We start from the raw sequence: 18,899 nt of genomic DNA on the forward strand, positions 1-18,899 counted from the left end.
GGGACAAGTCGCAATATTTTGGGACGACAACAGACTATTAAGTGGTCTTTAAGCCCAAGAGCAAAGTGTTGAGATTTCTATGGCTATTTAAGAAAATATGAATGTGCTTGTTACTATATGAACAAAATGCAACAAGCGCTATAAGTAGAATTTGTTAGTAATTTTTATTTAGAAATAACAGCTTTCTCAGTGTTTGGCTTTAAACTGTTTCTTTTTTTAATGTGGAAAGTATTTCACTAGCACTACATAACACGCTTTCACAACTCGAAATCCACTGACCAAAAAAAGTTTTAATTACGTAGTTTTTTTTCCTATACATTTTTTGGGTATCGTTTTGTAACCGTAGCATATCGAGGGTCAATCGTATTGTGAGTTTAAGTGTATCGCCCCTTCCATAGTCCCCATACAAGAAAGTCTATGCGTCACTGTACTGTATTTTGGAATTGAAATTTTTAAATTTTTTTCTTAAATCTACATGACTGCACGTGAAGCGCCATATAGGAAAATGGTTCCTCAATAAACAATTACAAGAACACCTGTTCTGTTACATATGTCTCGGATAAACAAAATAATGCTTGTTTTTGACACTGAAGGCCTCACTAACCCATGTCCCTTCAGCCAATTGGTGAAGCTCTCATTCATAGTAGATTTCCTTTGTGTCTACATATCAGCCAAACCGAATCAGGCAATTTGGCACGAGCAGAAGAAAAACATCTCGCCTGTCAGGGCGTTCAATGTTAGGACAGAGCGAAGAATCCTCATCCACATCATCATCCAACTTGCCTAATCATGGGGTGACTGATGTGGGAGGTAGGAGGGCGCCTCCACCAGATCAGCCCTATGTCGCATTTTGGGCTTCTCCAGTGTACAGCTGTGGCACTGCGGATCCAAATAGAGGTAGGCTGTCTCCTGATAGACAGCCTGTTATGCTGCCCTTCCCTAGACCCATGGAAACTTCCAGGTATGCTGTGTTTCTTAATAATGTTGATATAAAAAGTTGTCTTGATAGTGGAAGCGCAGATATCAACTTTTTTTGTCAGAAGCCACAATTTATTTTTAGTTTGACTGATTTCCAATCTTTGGAACGTCACACAGAGTGATTGATTCATCTCCATGTAATTTTCCAGAACTCCCATGATTCCCCCTCATCTCCCTCACATAGTTAGTGAAGCAAACAAGAGTCCCTTTCGAGAGCCTTATTACTACTATGGCAACAGAACCATGCTTGACCCACACCTTGCCTACTGTGAGTACTAAATTCCTATTTTGAAAAGGAACAAGTACAAAGTATTTCATCTCGACTAAGTCAACTTCATACATTTCCGTCTAGATGGTCATATGCCTTACCATGCAGTGGGACCTCACATGTCTTACTTTAACATGCCACTGGAAGGAGCTGTCCCCTATCATCTTAGTGATGCCAGTCCCCAAAGTGGGAGCAGTTTCCCTGAGTCCTCACCACAGTAAATATCTTGACTTATTTTTCGGTCAATGTAGTATTAGCATCACATGAACTATTTTTTATGTTACAGTGTATCACAAAAGTTAGTACACCCTTCGCATTTCTGCAGATATTTAAGTATATCTTTTCAAGAAAGTCAGCCAGTCTCATCAGACCATAGGACACAGGTGTCAAACCGATTCCAGAAAGGGCCAAGTGGGTGCAGGTTTGCTTTCCAACCAATGAAGAGGACACCTTTTCACCAATTACATCTTTTACATGTGTAATCAGTTAAACTTTGTCAGGTGCTGCTTGTTTCAGCAGGAAGTTTATTGGTTAAACTCTCTGTGTTGTATCGGTTGGAACAAAATCCAGCACCCACTTGTCCCTTTCTGGAATCGGTTTGACACTTGTGCCATAGGACATGGTTCCAGTAATCCATGTGCTTCATGTCTTCCAACAAACTATTTGCGGGCTTTCTTGTGTACAGTCTTCAGAAGAGGCTTCCTCCTGGAGTGACAGCCATGCACACCAATTTGATGTAGAGTGCGGCGTATGGTCTGAGCACTAACAGGCTGACCCCCCACCTCTTCAATCTCTGCAGCAATGCTGACAGCACTCCAGTAACGAGTCACATGACATTTTGGAAGGAAAAAAGGAAAATGACTCAATTTGGAAATTAAAGGATATACGTTTTTTCAAAGGGGTGTACTCACTTTTGTTGCCAGGGGTTTAGATATTAATGGCTCTATTTTGAGTTATTTTGAGGGGAAAATAACTATTATATAAGCTGCACACAGACTAATTTGCATTGTGTCAAAGTGTCATTTTGTCAGTGTTGTCCCATGAAAAGTTGTACTTAAATATCTGCAGAGATGCGAGGGGTGTACTCACTTTTGTGATACACTGTACCATCAACTCTATTGTTTTGCCTCAGGCCTTGTTTTGTTTTACGACTATACCCTTTCTTCTAAAATGAGTATACTACATGACATTTTAGATTAAAATGAAACAAATGATGACCATAACATTTAAAAAGGCAATATTGTGAACTCAAGTGGCCAGGGTAAAATAGTTTGGCATCAACAAGAGTGCATTGATTGAGATAAGCTTGTTACATCTAGTATGATAAATATTACTTTTATGGCATTTCACTATACTATAAATCAACACGGTAATGTTTAGAGCAGTAATAATAAAATTATTTTCAAAGTGTTTTTTTCTTCCTTGCAGGCCCAATACTGACACTGTTACAACAAACCCCCATACTGGGGTTATCCCCCCAGAGAAGCCTCATTGCAGGCCCAATACTGACACTGTTACAACAAACCCCCATACTGGGGTTATCCCCCCAGAGAAGCCTCAATCAAACAGGAGAAGGACTTTGAATTATGCAGATGAACTAAAACAACAGGTAAGTTGTATGGAATTTGCCAAAAAGTGTGTGACCGTTCTGTTTCAAAAGTTATTGGCTGATATAATCCAAGGTGGTTAGAGTAGCCAAAAAAAGAGTCATGTTAGTTCAAAATATTACTCATGTAAGAGTAGTAATCGAAAAAAAAATACTCAAAAAGAAAGTATTTGATGAAAGGAATACTCAAGTAATGATTAACATTGTGGGTAACTGCTTACATTTCTGATATTAAGCAATGGTATATTTTTTAGCTCAGCAGAACAGCACCTATATGGACAATTACTATTATACTGTACTATAATCAGTTACATTATCTACTTAAATCTACAGAAATTAAACATCACCCATATAAAGACCATGAATGCCCCTCTCGTGGAGAAAACACATTTCCTACCATGAAATTAAAACAATCTACAGTTTTCCGTGGTCTATCGGTGCCAAATAAATACTATGAGAGAGGTTGAAATCCTCGCTTCCGAGTAATATTGAGTATGTCAAGCAGTTTTAATTTTTACTGCACTTTAAAGACGCCATGTGATTGAACAGGCTGATGTAATCGTGAGACCTCCAACTGCAAGCTAGTGTGTGGCCATGTGATTTTATTTATACTTATGATTGGTATAATGGAGTCATGTGATTATTTTTGCGACGTCTCATTGGTTAAATTGGAAGAGCCACTGTCAGCATCTTTGGCAGAAATATCAGTAAAATCTATGTAGAATGAAGAGAACAAATGTAACGACTCTAGTGTCAGCTCAAAGTAGCGGAGTAAGCGTAATGTTCTTCACAAATCTACTCAAGTAAAAGTAAAAAGCATGACATGGCAAAATTACTCGTAGAATGAAGTACATTTTTCTCACATAGTTAATCAAGTAAATGTAACTCGTTATCACCCACCTCTGGATATAATATCCTACTAACTTTTAATATTTCATTTACATTCGTTTACGTACATTCGTGGCGGGGCAACCGGTTCTCACAGAACCTTCTCACTGTGTATAAACTGAATGGATTTTATATATAAAAAATTGGTGCGTCGCTGCCATCTACTGGTAGTTGCTTCAGTAAAATTGTTTCAAAGCTTTGAATTCACATTGGACCAGCATTAGGCGCTTCCCATACAACAATGGTAGTGAAAGAGTTCAAGTTGAATATATTTATCGCTGTTTTTCACAAGCCCAGCCTTTTAGGTCAAGACTAGAGCTCGACCGTTATGGGTTTTTTGGGACTGATACAGATTATAAGTAATGAAAGGGGCTGACAACACATTTTTGGAACAGATATTCACTTGTAGTAAAATTGTGAAAATTGGCTTTAAAAAAATATATATAATAATGCAAACGCCTAACTTCATTGAAATGCCAAAAGCATGTTTATTGAATCACACAAATAGAAAACTATAGCTAACTCATCCTGCATGCAGGACTGAACGGGCCCTCGCAGTATGGCGCAACTCGGACGGCACGCGGAACGGGGTGGCAGATCGTCCACATCTCATGAAAACCTATCATGCCCGAAACTCGCCTTTTTTGGGGGGGGATTGGAAATAGATTCACACACCAAGGAGGAGAAAACTATTTTGAAGAGGGTCTTACAAAAAAGGAGGCGCGACTGAGCTGTGCAGCCACGCCCTTATTCAAAACCAAAATGAATCTTCTAATTGGGCCAATTCGACCAAGTGTGCCAAATTCCATGGCTCTATAAACTGCCTGAGTCGCTGAGTTCCTTTTAATGGCGAACAAAGGGTCGTCACGGCAACAGACAAAGACATGTGGGCCTTAAAATGTAGAATCACAAAAGGTCTTATAAGTTACTACTCTCACCAAGCACGGGAAGTTTGGCGCAGATATGTTGTATGTCTGCCAAGTTATGACTGCTCAAAATTTGTAGCGAGACAACCTGTTGACGGTCATTTTCACTTTTCTGTTTGGACCCCTCTGCTTCAACGAAACCTCAATATTTTTCATCAGATACCTGAACACATGTCTTAAGCTTCCGCTGATGCAGGTTTGAGGTCAATTGTTTTTTGTTTTTTTTTCTTTGGAAGAGGAGCCTGTCTAGTAAAAAAAAAAAAAAAAGACATTTCCTGTTTCCAAGATACTAAACCCCACGTTGCTCCTGGTGCTGTATCTTCAGTAGGTAGAAGATCTAGTGTGAAGCGCTTTGAGGGACTTAAAAAAGTGGAAAGGGCAATACGAGTGTAATTTCATTTACAATTACCATTTAACCAATCAGAGGACGGGGTGAATACTAGTGTAGGAGAGAGAGGCGTGGCTCCATCTGAGCCGAAATAACCCAGTTTTAAATTGATCCCACCCCCCACCCCAAATCAGCCGGTCAGATTAAAAATATGGCTGGTACCGATATACATTAAATTTCCAAATATCGGCGCTGTTAATCGGCTCGGCTGATAATCTATCTCTAGTCAAGACACACCCAAACACAAATACTGAAACATGATTACATCGGTTCGTACTCATATTTTGGCTGGAAAAAATTGTACTGTACTTTCTGCTGTCTAATGCAGTAACCTTTAATTGTTCACCCATTTGTTACATGTAACTAGTAGATGTAAGAATAATCATTGTAATGTATCATTTTTCACTTAAATGCAGTGAAATATGATTTTGTAGGAAGGTTGGCACAGCCCCATGACTGAGAATAACTGATCTTTCTGCCAATTTAAAGTACTAGACTTGGCATTCTCATGATCAGGGACTAAGGCACTTTCTTTTTTTTAATTACAACGGCCTTTTCTTTTTCCCAACTGGGCGGCATGAATGGTAGTATATCATCAGACTGAGTGCCATGGAAATGACTCAATAATTCAAAGAACCTTGCTGACGAAACACTGTGCAGTTTTTTGATTATATAAATTTGGATGAAACAAACTTGTACTATAATAGCCACGTAGGAATAATTGTAAAAGTTTGAGGTAGATTCATTGTTTGCATCTTAGTTTGTGATTATGTTGGCAGAAGGATGCCATGGAAGGGAGCAGCAAACTATTGAACAAGGTAAAATGGATTTAAAACTAGCCCTATACAATCCTTGGATCCCCCATTCTAAACCACGTATTAGATGTTTGTTATACAGTCAGCTGTGAAGTGCGCCCGTGCCACACCAATCCTATTCCTTGCCCTTCATTTCTCCTTCGTCTCTTCCGTAGTCAATATTATCATTTGTGTTTTAGGACTATTCTACCCTGAGAGCATGTTTTGTCCACTTAAGATACAGTAAATTTGAAGGTCCTCTCATATTACTGTACATCATGAGTTTATTATCAGGGTCCTGCGTAAGAAATACCATTTTGGTGCAGTTTTCGTACTGAAGCTGCCTTTTTGTGAATGTATTCCTATGGTAATTTTGTATAAATCTTATTTTCAAACATCTCAGTTAATAATGTGTCTCAAAATTTCTATCAATCATTTCAATAATCGGTTGTTTTGACTAGTATTGTTTTGATTCTAATTTGGTTTTTAGTTTTAATCCATCCCTTTATTCAAAAAATTGACATTTTAAATTGACAGTGCACCATCTATGATTGGTCTGTAACATATCAGAAAATGGCAGCAATGTTGATTCTTCTGTCCCAAAGTAAAGGTGTCTCAATTTGATTAAAGATGGATAAAGTCAAGTTTTATGCAGCGCTTAATCAGGATAACGGTCTTGAAGGGCTTCATGGGCCCACACTTATCAGAAAACGACAAATGGGCAAGAAAAAACTGGAATGACATTCGTTCTGGTTTCATGGAAACTAGTGAAATCTGACAAATGCCGAAATTGCAATGATTTGCTCAATTTCATGTCAAACGATGTCTCCAAACAATCAATTGTCAAAGTAGTATTTGTCAATTAATCATTATACGTTTGTTCAAAACTGTATGTATGTTTCATACTCATTCATTCAGTAACTGATTTATCCCAACCTATTTGGTCATTAATGAAATATCAGCATCTTGTGAATGATTAGCCCGACAGGGTATTCATGTGACTACTGAAGCACTATTTTTTAAAGATCCTGGAGAAACAAGAGCGGAAGCGTGCGGAGAGGGAAGAGCAGGAGCGTTACGAGGCCAAGTTGGAGGCCGAAATGAGGCGACTTCAGCCTTGGGGTCGGGGTGGAGGTGGAGCCCCACTCAAAGACCATACAGGGAATGTCATTGGTACGTGCCACGACCAAACCTAATACCCAATTTAAAAACTACACTTTGTGTATACAGTATATGATAATGAACCTTTGTTTGCATGTGGCTAGCTGACCTCAAACAGATGCACAAGTTGAATGAAGTGGCCCTTAGTCATCCGGAGCAGCAAGAGAGAGCCCTTGCTATGAACGCAGCCTGTCGAGCTGGGGCTAATGAAAGCAGTATTACTGGTACTGTAACAAAGTTATTGTTAATAAGGTATCATTTGTTTGTGTCTGTGAAGGGGAGTGTCACATTTTTTTAGGTCGGGCCATCTTTCACTTTTTTGTCTTAAATTAGAATTGTTGTTGATAGTATGATTTTTTTTTTTTTTTTACGCTAAAGTTGTCGTTTTCCTTCAAGTATGAAAGTAAAAATGTCAAAATTGTTGGTCCTTTTATTCCTTTTCATCTTAAATCCACATCCAATCTTTTGGAGAAAAAAGAAATGACCAAAGGGCTAAAACGAATGACTTGTCCTGAAGATCATTTTATTTTACAGGCCACCCGAGACACCAGCCTAATGAAGAAGCCCACAGTAACCCAGAACAGCAACAGAGTGCACCATCTATCAATACAGCCTGTCCAGGTGAGCACCCTGTTCCCAACAACAGGCATTCTGGTTCTGATAAGGCTTAAAATGCATTTCCAAAACAATGGAGCCTACTTTAAAAGGAAAATACATTTTTAAGGAAATGTTTGGGAAATAAAGTCCCCATCCATCCAATGTGTTGTTTAAAAATGAAATACACTGTTAAATCGGCCTTAAATCTTTTAATGTTGCTATTTTCTAAATAATATTACTGTTTTATTAACCCTTTATTGGGCAAGTGTAATATTACTGTATTATTAACCCTTTACTGGGCAAGTGACTATTTTTAATGATTAGAAAATAATAATAATACAAACATGGCATCCCCATACTGTATGTGGCATTTGGATCATGTAGGCTACAATGCAGTATTAGCATTTGGTATACTGGTCTTACTTTTTTCATCCCTATGCTTACATATTTATTCTGAATTAACATTTTATGAATACAATGTTTATAAAAACAATATTACAATGAATGGAAACAAATACTCGGGTTAAGGCTTCCAATAAAGTTTTTTTTTTTTTCTTCCCAATTTCATGTTTAACTCATTGCCTGCCATTGACAACGATCCAATCCATTTTGACTGGGAGAGGCTAGCAGCTAGTCAAAGGGCAACCAGTTAGTAATTGAGTGCACTTTAAAGGATATAAAAGATGCTAAGAGACTTTATTTATATATCGCATTTCAAGACAAATGTGGTTTTTATATAATTCAAACAATACAGTATTTCATGCATGAAAAAAGCAAAGCAAATCCAGTTAAGAACAGAATGCAGAAATAATAAATAACAGCTTACCAAAACGAATAAAAGAACTTACAGTGCAAGTTAGAGTGTAAACATTTTTGTAGTACCAGCCTTCACCCCCCTAGTCCTAAAAGTGTTTTTGTGGGGGCGGTGCTGTTTTTTTCTAGGCTTCAGCCATGTTCAAACGCCGGAGATTTCCAACCAGCCAACACGTCCACAAGCCACTGAGAATGCGTACAGGGCTTACCTGGACCAGCAGGTATCATTTAAAGGGGAACTTTGAAGTAAGGTTGGCCAACCATGTTTTTGAATAATATCAATGGCTAAACAATTATAAGCATATTTTCATTATTTTTTTTAACGCAACCCTTCCAGATTCTTTGTTTAACCCATAGCAACGCCCTTGACAACGAAAATGCTTTTCTTCGGCAATCTTCGGAAATCTTCGGAAATTACGTCACACCTAGACATGCGAGGGAAGTCCACCATAGAACAGTATTGTTTGTTGCATTGCTTCTCGGTAAGATGCCACAGCGGTGTGTGGTGAAGTTTTGTTCTCGCTCAAACGAAAAGTTTTATGAGTGGCCAAAGGATAGCAGGGCACGTAAATGGACATCTTTCGTTCGCACGAAGCGAATGAATTTCACGCCATCATCGAGTAGTGTTCTCTGCTGCAAACACTTCGAAGATGCCTGCTTCCTTAACCGGTCTGCTTATGATCAAGGATTTGCCAAAAAGTAAGTGTGATTTTTGGATAGATGACTGATGACTTTGTCAAAGCATAGCTGCCTACTGTTGTGGAATTGAACAGTATAAGCTAGCGACGTTAGCCGAAAGTTAACTCGTGGAAATCCCCGATCATAGTTGTTGTTGCGTTCGCTAGGTTAAGCGTGTTTAAATTGTGCGTCATCTACGATCATGTCCGAAAGGGTTAATCCACTGTCAATCGGGAAACGGGTGTGGATGTGCATAAAAACGGGTCGGCATCGCGGTAATTCACGGTCACGTTGCTGTAAGAGACACACACCGCCGGTTTGTTTGTGCACATTTATTTGTATTTGTATTATGTATTTCCACCTTCATACTTCAAGCATTGCAATGCTTATGGACGGTTCAGCGTTCACGGTGATCGCATGATAGGCTTCTAGTTTGTGTTTTATGAGAGCCGCTGACAGGTGACAGCTGAAAAATAGCGTGTTGGTTTAGCGTAGCCATTGAGTCAATCTCGCAGCGAATCAGCAAGCGCGCAGGTCACGCAGTGAATCATGGGAAATGTAGTCTCGGGACAACACTGAAGTGGTGCTTTGTAATCTGTTCGCTTGTGTGAAAAAAACTACATTTCCTCACGCCATTAGACGCCAATTCCTGCCGAGAGCTGTGCCGAGCTGTGTTCTAACTTTTCCATAAGAACTGCTCCATGTGTTAATAAAGAGACAAGGTTGTCAGCGCGTCGTGTGTTCGATACATTTGTAAACAAAAAGCTCATAACAAGACACTATGCACAATCCGTTTAAGAGACGCTGGAGTGGGAGGCGAGGAGGAGATCGGCGAGAAGCAAAACTTCGCGGTCGAATGTGGCGGCACTCCGCTATTATTTTGTTTTCTTATTGTTGCCACAATAAAGTGGAGAAAGCCGTCGAAGACTCATCTCCTTCTTTCCCCCCAACGTTTTTATATTATTATTTTATATGCACGAGAGCTGCCGGATCTGCCAAAATGAACATGAAGTCTGATTATTATTTTTTTTAACAATGTCATCAGATAGACAAAAACATAACATTATGTGCAAATGCCTGCATCTTCAAATCATAAAAATAATAACAGCCTATATCTTACCAATGTTGTAATCTCGATGGGTCTTGTATCTATTCCATGTCAGGTAGTCTAGGCACACTGTTTGCATTCTGATTAGCGTCCGGCTAATACATGTTAGATCAAACATAAAATTCCAAGCTCCTCTTCTTCCTCCAACTCTTCAAAAACTTGGATCTCCTCCCTTGCGCTCGGTCTATCGCTTATATCGCTGTTTGAATCATTGTTTGAAGGGCTTTGTATGGCGGCCGTATGTATGGAGCTGCCAACGCTGTTCCCGGTGTGACGTATCACTTCCGGGTTCGTCCCCTTTCAGGCTCGAACTTCGGAAACGCGATTATTTTGTAAAATATAAAACATATAAATTATTTTTTCATGCTTTATTTGGTGGACAATGTTTAATTACTTTACTTGTGACCCTATTTAGCATGTGAAAAAATTAGTTCACACTACAGCTTTAAAAAAAATGTTGTTCTACAAGGTTCAATGTGACTATTTCATATTAATTCTCCCTTGGTGGATTAGGCTTATTCAAACTATACAGTTTCATTAGTACTGAAATGTATTGGTTTTAGAACATTCTAAAATCAGCCACAATTGGCCATATTGAACCTCAAGTTGATTTACTTCAGTTAGTCTTGTTTAGGACTTGGAATTTTGACAGTGATTTTAATGACCTTTTAGATTAAAGAGAAAAAACAAAAACAAGCTGAGGAGAAAGAACGGAACAGACTGCAGGAAGAAAAAGATGCGAGGATATTGGAAGAGTATCATGCTACCATGAAGAGGCGTTTTGAAGAAGAACAAGAGAAGATGAAACAGAAAGAGATGGAGGTGAGTTTTTTTCCCCTCAAAGGCACAACACTAAAGAAAATTGATCATAAGGTGATAACTTCAGTGAGTGAAATCTATCTCAGAAAAAGGCCAAAGAAGAAGAACTACTGAACCTCGCAAAACAGAGAAAGATGGAAGAGGAGAGAAAAAAGACAGAAGAAAGGGAGAAAGCACAGAAGAAAAAACATGAACAAGAACAGCAGGCCCAGGTAGAAATGGTATGTTCACTCGAATGTTCACATGAATGAGGAAAAGGGGAAATGACGTTATGTTAGTATGTAATTAATTAGTGCCAGTGAAAGCGATACAGACCCCTTCAGGCCATAACAGAGGTGTTCTTTTAGTTGTCAATCGACATTTCATCACAGATGTTATGAAAATATTTTAAAAAAGGTTGCAATGAAAATCAGAAAATATTGTGCTACGGCCATCTGGTTTAAATTTTTTCCCCCTGTGCTGTAGGTTAAGGTCCACCAGGAAGCACCTCCACGATCTCCTCCTCTACAGAGGAACCACGTACCACACCAGGACACTCCGAAACCCCCCATTGCAGAGAGCAGTCGCTCCCAAGACCCGCTGCCTGTGAGTCTCAGACAACCAAATAAGATATCATTTGTATGATTTTTTGCTGCCTGAAAAAACAGTTAAGTTTGTCATCCTGTTACATTATGAAAAGAGTAGCGCTTTTCTTTCTCAGAAAGATTTTTATGTCTTTCTGATTGGAAACATTACCTTGACATCTTTTTATGCCTTTAGGAGAGCTCTTTGTCTGGCCACCATTCTCCCCCTGTTCCTGCTCGTAAGAATCAACTAAGAGCTACAGGTGTGTGGACGCTAAAAGAAACTGCTTTGTATCCATTAAGCGGTTCAAATTCAACTCCCTTAGGGTACAATTAGGAATGGTGTTCAAAAGAAGACCCTTACGAAATGGAATGAATGGAAAGTCCCATGCTCTGCTGTTAATCACGCAGATGCTCACTCAAGCAGAGATTTTTGTATTGTAGTGACTTGGCGTTAACACTACTAGTCAGGTCGCAAGTATTTGCTGTTGAGGATACCTCTGCAGTACTTTGGAAAATTAGCGTTCTCTTGCTAGAAACGGGGCACCTTATTCACTTTTGATTAATGCTGAAAATTCATTCGTCCATATTAAATAGCCAAGAATTGCCTTTACAATACCACTGTCAGCTATGCAACCAGCGTGTCATCGTTCTAAGGATCATTTCCAAACAATAATTATGTCACAATAATTATTCTACTTGTCACAGATTTGCGAAGTCTACGTATTGTCTTTTTTCAGGGAATAAAACGGACGTATACAGTGAACTGTCGGCATTGCGTCGGCAGCTTCGCGCTGAGCAAAGGCGACTTGAGACTCATCTGCAGCAGGGGGATTGTGATGATACGGACTACCTAATGACTGGAAGGTCTGATTTCATGTTTTGCAATGTACATCTGAACATTCCTGCCTGTGTCAAAATATTTCAATGAATTGGTGTTGTGTTGTCCCGATCCGATACTCTGTATTGGCGGCTATTGAAAGGTGTATTGGATTTGGTCACAAGATCGAATCCCATCTGCTATTCATGCATATTTTCAGCACCGTCGCGCTTATTGCTCTAAATCAAACCTCTAGGCAAACATGTTCGCTGTGTGGGACTATTTCTCTTTGAAAACCAATAATAGTTAAAGAATGTCCTTTAATATTTGTAAATGGAGCATTTTTCTACCAGCAGGGCCAACTTAAATACTTAAAACATCCTAATACATCAACTTCATCGTCCAACAGAGTTGGAGCATTTTTTTTTTTTTCACGGTCTTTTAACTTTTATTTATTCTGTAAAACTGAGCTGTACATATAGCTTTTTAAGTTTGAAGTATATGGTATTATTTTGATTTTTTTGTGTTTGCTTTATAACCCAGTTAGCAGGGAAAGTTCATTTTGTAAGCCAAAATAAAAAGGATAAACGTAATACAGGTTGCATTATTTTAATCTAAAAATAAACGTATTTGATCAGTGTCGTCAAAACATCACTGAAAAATCGAATTGGAAGTAAAAGAAATCTATCATAAAAACCCTAATGGACCTATCGTTAATCCATCCACGTTTTTTTATTTATTTAATATTTTATTAATTTTTTTTTTTTTTTAATCATGAATTTTATCTAGAAACGGACAGAGAGGGTTGCAGTATGCAGTGGAGTGGTATGCCAATGGTATTAAACTTTACAGAGAGGAGACCATTATTAAAACTGAGGCGAAATGCTACCACTTGCAACTTAAAAACGAGAAACCCGGCAGGTCAAATGTCTGTCTAGCTACGTAGTAACGTTCTGTCATCTGTTCTGTCAAGATTTTGCTCCTGAAACTTTTGTGGCAATGAATAAGCAGTCTTTTACATTCAGTTGGCTTCTCAATATTATCCAGAGGTGCTAAACACCTTACATTTGAAAAATACATGTGCAACATGAATATGGTATAAATAAATGCTCTAGGCGTTATCGAGGAGAGAGTGGCGTGCAGTCAAGTTGACCGCAGTCACATGCTAGGTGTGTGTGAGGAGAACTCTCCTTCTTGTGCATCTGTGACAAAATATAAGTACATATTCCTTCTTTATAAAAGATTTGTGGTATTTATTTTGGACTTTCAGTGCTGAGTTCTTGTCAGCTTAAGTTATATTTTATTCTACTTGTGTAGTGACAGGCTAGTAAACAAGTAGGCAGTCAAATGTTAGCAAACTAACGTTAATAGTTAAGTCTACATTTCTACTACATGCAATCAAAAAGGTATATTTATGGCGGAAACACAGACAAGGCTGAAAAAGCAGTTTCTGCTCTTGCACCCCTCTTTAAAATGAACTGCTGTATTTTAAGCCAAAAGAACTGTTGTGTTTGATAGAACAATATGTCTAAATGCTGCCGTAGCAGATTCATGGCGCATTAAGTCCCCGAACTATTTTTAATTCGTCCTCTTTTTCCCTGGAATCCCCCGTTTGCAGACGTCGCGCAACCGCTTTTGCTTACCTAGCCATAAAAACAAGGTAAGTAATCGTATTTATTATTCGAAATGTCTGTCATTTTTAACTTGGAATCATTAATTGATGTCTAATATTTAGTAAAAAAAATAAATAAATAAAAAAAGACTTAACATTTTTAAACTTAAAAAAAAAAAAAAAAAAAATTAAAATTTTTAAACTTTTAAACAAATTACGTCACAATGAAAAAAATGGCGTCTGTAAATAAATCACGGATATCTACCTCATAACTATCGCTTAACTGTATTTTTTTCGTTACTGTCACATTTTCCCCAATATTTTAGATGATAAATAATCGATCCAAACAAAGAAAAAAAAACATTTAAAATGGTAAATATATGAAAATGAAAATTTCAACCACTTCTTGATGTCTGCGATTTCTGCATCGCGACACTTGTTATATTACCATGTTTCACCCATAAAATCCCCCAAAAATCAGGCTGTTGCCATTCACAGCTGTGTCTTGACACTCGGTTATACATGCTACATGGGAAAAGAAGTAAGTATGCGATAATACCTTGTTAAAATCTTGGCGTCTTTAATTATGCTCTCGCTTGCTCTCACCTCCAGGTAGGGTTTTGCTGTTTAATTTATTTATTTATTTATTTTTTTTAAATGCCGTCCTGTTCAAAATTTTTCTTCCCACAGAAAATTGAGATTTTAAGCTTTCCAATGATATATCGCACATGCATAAAGGACAATTTTGACATTTGGCCAAATTGGGGGTCTCAGAGCGGTCTAAGAGAAGCCACCTGAGAAATGGCGGAAAACACTCAGGTGACTTGAAGTTCCCCTCTAAGACCCCCAATTTAGCCAACTTTCAAAATTGTCTGATATGCATGTCTGATACATCATTGGAATGCTTAAAATATCAATTTTTGGGGGGGGAAGAAAAATTTTGAACAGGAGGGAATTTGGAAAAAAAAAAAGATTAAAAAAAAAAAAAAAGATTTTAAACAGTACAAACCTATCTGGAGGTGAGAGCACGCGAGAGCAGAATTACAGGCGCCATGACTTCAACTAGATATTATCGCATACTTGTTTTGATCCAAAAACCTCATGAAGCATGTATCACTGAGTGTCAAAACACAGCTGTGAATGGCTACAGCTGGATTTTTTGGGGGGGATTTTATGGGTGAAACATGGTAGAATTAACAAGGGTCGCGATGCAGAAATCACATACAAAGGAGTGGTCGAGATTTTCTTTTTCATATTATTTACCCTTTTGATTTTTTTCTTTCAATTTATTTTTTGTTTGGATGGATTATTTATCATCTAACATATCGGAAAAAATGCGACAGTAACAAAAAAAATACAATTAAGCCATAGTTATGAGGTTAGATATCTGTGACTTTTTTACTGACGCCATTTTCTTCATTGTGACATTATTTGTTTGTTTACCCTAAATCCTTTTTTTTTTTTTTTTTTTTTAAACTATTAGACATCAATTAATGATTCTAAGCTAAAAATGACAGACATTTTGAATAATAAATATAATTAATTACCTTCGTTTTATGGTTGGGTTGGAACAAAAGCGGTTGCGCAACGTCTGTAAACGGGGGTTTTCAGGGTAAAACGGACAAATTAAAAATGGTTTGGGGGCTTAATACGCCATGAATCTGCTATAGCAGCATATAGACATATTGTTCTATCAAACACAAGTTGTTTTGGTTTAAAATACAGCAATTTATTTTAAAGAGGATTCTTTGTTGTCTGTGTTTTCCGCCATAATATACAGTATATATATATTTTTTTACAAATCCATCATTAACTTCGCTTTGAGCAAGCATAAGTGTCCTTGTTGATTGTCTTGACATTCACTTGTTTATGTGGTTGACGACAGCCTTATCCATAGCTTGCATTTGGTGAGCTTTCATTTAGGGTTTGAAAAAGACAAAAACCAAAAAAATTCCTCCCCCAATCTTTGAGGGTACCTGGTGTCGGAATTGCACGCCACCACGCACAGGGTTTAACCATTGGGTTTTTGTAATATTAAAGTTAGAAAAAAGATGTATTTAGTCACGACCACACAATACATTCCTATGCAACTCTACGGTTGGTGTCCGATTTGTCTGATTTGGTGGCGTGGTTTAGCGATAGCGCCATTGTAGGTTCTTATTTTGGTCGTCATTGAGTTTTTTTCCATAACTACTGCAACATCTTAGTATTTACGCAGAGGAACACTGCCTGGAGACTGCTCAACAGTACTATAAACTTCAAACTTTTTTTTTCTTGCTGTGGATGATGGCGAGATCAATATTATTGCAGATATTAGTTTAAAATTAATCATGTCAAATATGCCAGTTGTCTCCATTTCCACAGAAAATCACACCAACAACTGGATGTTTTTGAGATGGCGAGGTTGAAGCTTCAGGCTCCGGTTCGAAAGCCTCGCTCCAGAAACATGGAACCAAGTAGCCTGTTGCGAATTCATGACTCCCTTCAGCTTGATAAAACAGGTTAATATACTTGAACTGTTAATTGAATTATTCTACAATCGACAGAAACAATAAGTTACTCCTGACTGGTTTGTATGCGCATGTCAGATGGTGGATCCAGACTCTGCTCCAGTCAGGTGGAGCGATTGGAGAGAGTGGGTGTGGCCAACAGGAGGGGGCGGGTCGACAATGATCTACTTCAGAAAATCAGTAGCCAGAGGTCCACATGCACCAATGGTCAGAGAATAGTGCCTCTTTTTGGTTCCAGTCAGTGTAGCCATTGACATTTTTGCTACTTAAAGGTGCAGAATGTAATATTTGTACTTCAGTTATTCACGAAACATAATATTTCAATAGACATTAAAGAAACATGTTTTTTGGAAATATTTTTGGGAAAAAAAATCCCTTTTTTTTTTTTTTTTTTTTTTTTTTTGGCTTCCGTGTTCATCAGCCGCAGCTCTGTACGCCCTGTCAACTAAGGCTGCGCCAACTTTGACAGTCTGAATTATGTCTACCACTCCAGCAAAAAAACGTCTTTACGAATCTCAAAGGATTGAAAACAACAGCAGAGGCAAAACAAGGCTATGAATTCATTTGGTGTGGTTGTGCTACATTATTTAGGATGTAGATCCGGGGCAAAGATGGTCTTTCCACGTTTATATATTTAGTCGGTAATTGAAATTAAAATGGATGGAGCAAATAAATCGTCTTTGTGGATGCTGTCAATGCATTACCAAAGTATATATTTTCTTTGCCAGTGTGCTTATACATTGATACATTACAGAAGTAGCCTTCCCTCACTCCGGTCATGGTGACATAAACTAACTTGGACCTCATATCACGGCTCTTTTAATTGTTATTACTAAATGTTGACATTATTACATTAAAAACATCTTCTGCAGGGGACATGTCACTTGCCACTTAGTTATTTTCCTGCAGGTTCTCCAATGTGAAGTGGTATTCTGGGAACCCAAAGGGGGAGGACATTTTGTGCTAGTTGATCTATGAGTTATCTATATAAGTTAATCTAGTTGAAAGTTCATTTTTGGCCACCAATCCGACATTGTGCACCTTTAAAACATAAAATGCTTTCATGAAAAATACACAAATAACTAAAGAAATTTATTGTTCTATTGTTAATACATTTCTATCCTTAGGTGAATATAATTTAAAATGATGTGCAATATTTCAAGTCAATGCTTTTACTGTTATGTGTAGTATTGGGTGTGTTGTATCTACCTTAATTACTTTTGCCATTATTTTCAGAGTATTTTGACACGTCCCCACCCCGTCAAAGAGATCTGATGAGGGAAAAACAACAGGTTGCTTGATCATCCTCATTGACTGTACCACAAACTGTTTAAGTGGACATTTGAATTGATGTCTTTCTTTCAGGGGAGTGTGATAGGTCTACAAGCAAGAGGTTCGCTTTTGGAGTCGGATAGCGCTTTTCTTGGTAAGAGAGCTGTGCTTACACTCATCAACTTTTTGAGGTATTTTTTGGTGTTTATTTCACAAATGGTCTAGAGCAGACATGTCCAAAGTCCGGCCCGGGGGCCAAATGCGGCCCGTGGTCAAATTTCTTCCGGCCCCCAGCCTCTGTCATAAAATCAATAACGTCTGGCCCACACACAGACTTAATAAATTGATCAGCAGTACTGCTACCAGCACATGAAGTAGCTTACACACTAAATGCTGCTCCTCTTTTACCCACTAAAAGGCAGCAGCACTCTAAGCAACAGTACCCCCCGTGTGACCCGTTACTCTCAATTTTCTCAAATGGCGACGATCAACAACAACAACAAAAAAACGTTGACTGCGATGGCCGACGCTTATAGGATAGGTAGAAATTGGACGATTACTTCACTAAAATACGCAACAACTATATCTGCCTCATTTGCAAAGAGACAGTCGCTGTTTTTAAAGAGTTCAATGTGAGGCGATATTACCAAACAAGACACGCTGACATGTAAGACAAGATTACAGGGAAGGTACGTAGTGAGAAATTGAAGCAACTTGAAGCTAGTTTAATTTTAGAGTAGCAGTATTTTCAAGAGCCTGACAGTCGAAAGAGAACGCCACAAAGGCTAGTTGCAAGATTGGAGAAATTATTAATTTAAAAAAATACCGTATTGGCCCGAATATAAGATGGTGTTTTTTGCATTGAAATAAGACTGAAAAAGAGGTTCTTATATTCGCAGTCTAGACATTACACCCTTTCACGACGCTAAATGGCGCCAGATATCATTGAATCGATGTGCTGTTATGACAGATCTCAGCTACTCGCCCCATTCACGGCGCTAGATGGCGCCAGATATCATTGAAGCGATGTTCTGTCATGACAGATCTCAGCTACTGTCAAGTTTAACCAGTTAGCATTATTTTATTGCAATGTTTTTC

At 38.2% G+C, this 18,899-nt stretch overlaps 1 protein-coding gene across 3 annotated transcripts in view; it reads left to right on the plus strand.

Moving 5' to 3' along the window:
• Positions 1–18,899, plus strand: part of LOC130923769 (centrosome and spindle pole-associated protein 1-like) — a 28,604-nt gene that overhangs the window by 7,924 nt on the left and 1,781 nt on the right. For 2 of the 3 annotated variants that reach the window (XM_057849731.1, XM_057849733.1), the window contains exons 9-25: positions 672–961; positions 1,128–1,246; positions 1,331–1,463; positions 2,675–2,855; positions 6,874–7,021; positions 7,114–7,233; positions 7,544–7,630; positions 8,549–8,640; positions 10,878–11,027; positions 11,111–11,245; positions 11,490–11,609; positions 11,784–11,850; positions 12,328–12,454; positions 16,384–16,520; positions 16,608–16,736; positions 17,766–17,821; positions 17,895–17,955. In XM_057849731.1, the coding sequence (XP_057705714.1) occupies positions 672–961; positions 1,128–1,246; positions 1,331–1,463; positions 2,675–2,855; positions 6,874–7,021; positions 7,114–7,233; positions 7,544–7,630; positions 8,549–8,640; positions 10,878–11,027; positions 11,111–11,245; positions 11,490–11,609; positions 11,784–11,850; positions 12,328–12,454; positions 16,384–16,520; positions 16,608–16,736; positions 17,766–17,821; positions 17,895–17,955 (2,152 nt within the window). The remainder of the gene's footprint in view (positions 1–671; positions 962–1,127; positions 1,247–1,330; positions 1,464–2,674; positions 2,856–6,873; positions 7,022–7,113; positions 7,234–7,543; positions 7,631–8,548; positions 8,641–10,877; positions 11,028–11,110; positions 11,246–11,489; positions 11,610–11,783; positions 11,851–12,327; positions 12,455–16,383; positions 16,521–16,607; positions 16,737–17,765; positions 17,822–17,894; positions 17,956–18,899) is intronic. The other variant, XM_057849734.1, reaches the window with a different exon arrangement.

The sequence above is a fragment of the Corythoichthys intestinalis genome, chromosome 11, assembly GCF_030265065.1.
Source record: "Corythoichthys intestinalis isolate RoL2023-P3 chromosome 11, ASM3026506v1, whole genome shotgun sequence".
In the NCBI taxonomy this organism is placed as follows: Eukaryota; Metazoa; Chordata; class Actinopteri; order Syngnathiformes; family Syngnathidae; genus Corythoichthys; species Corythoichthys intestinalis.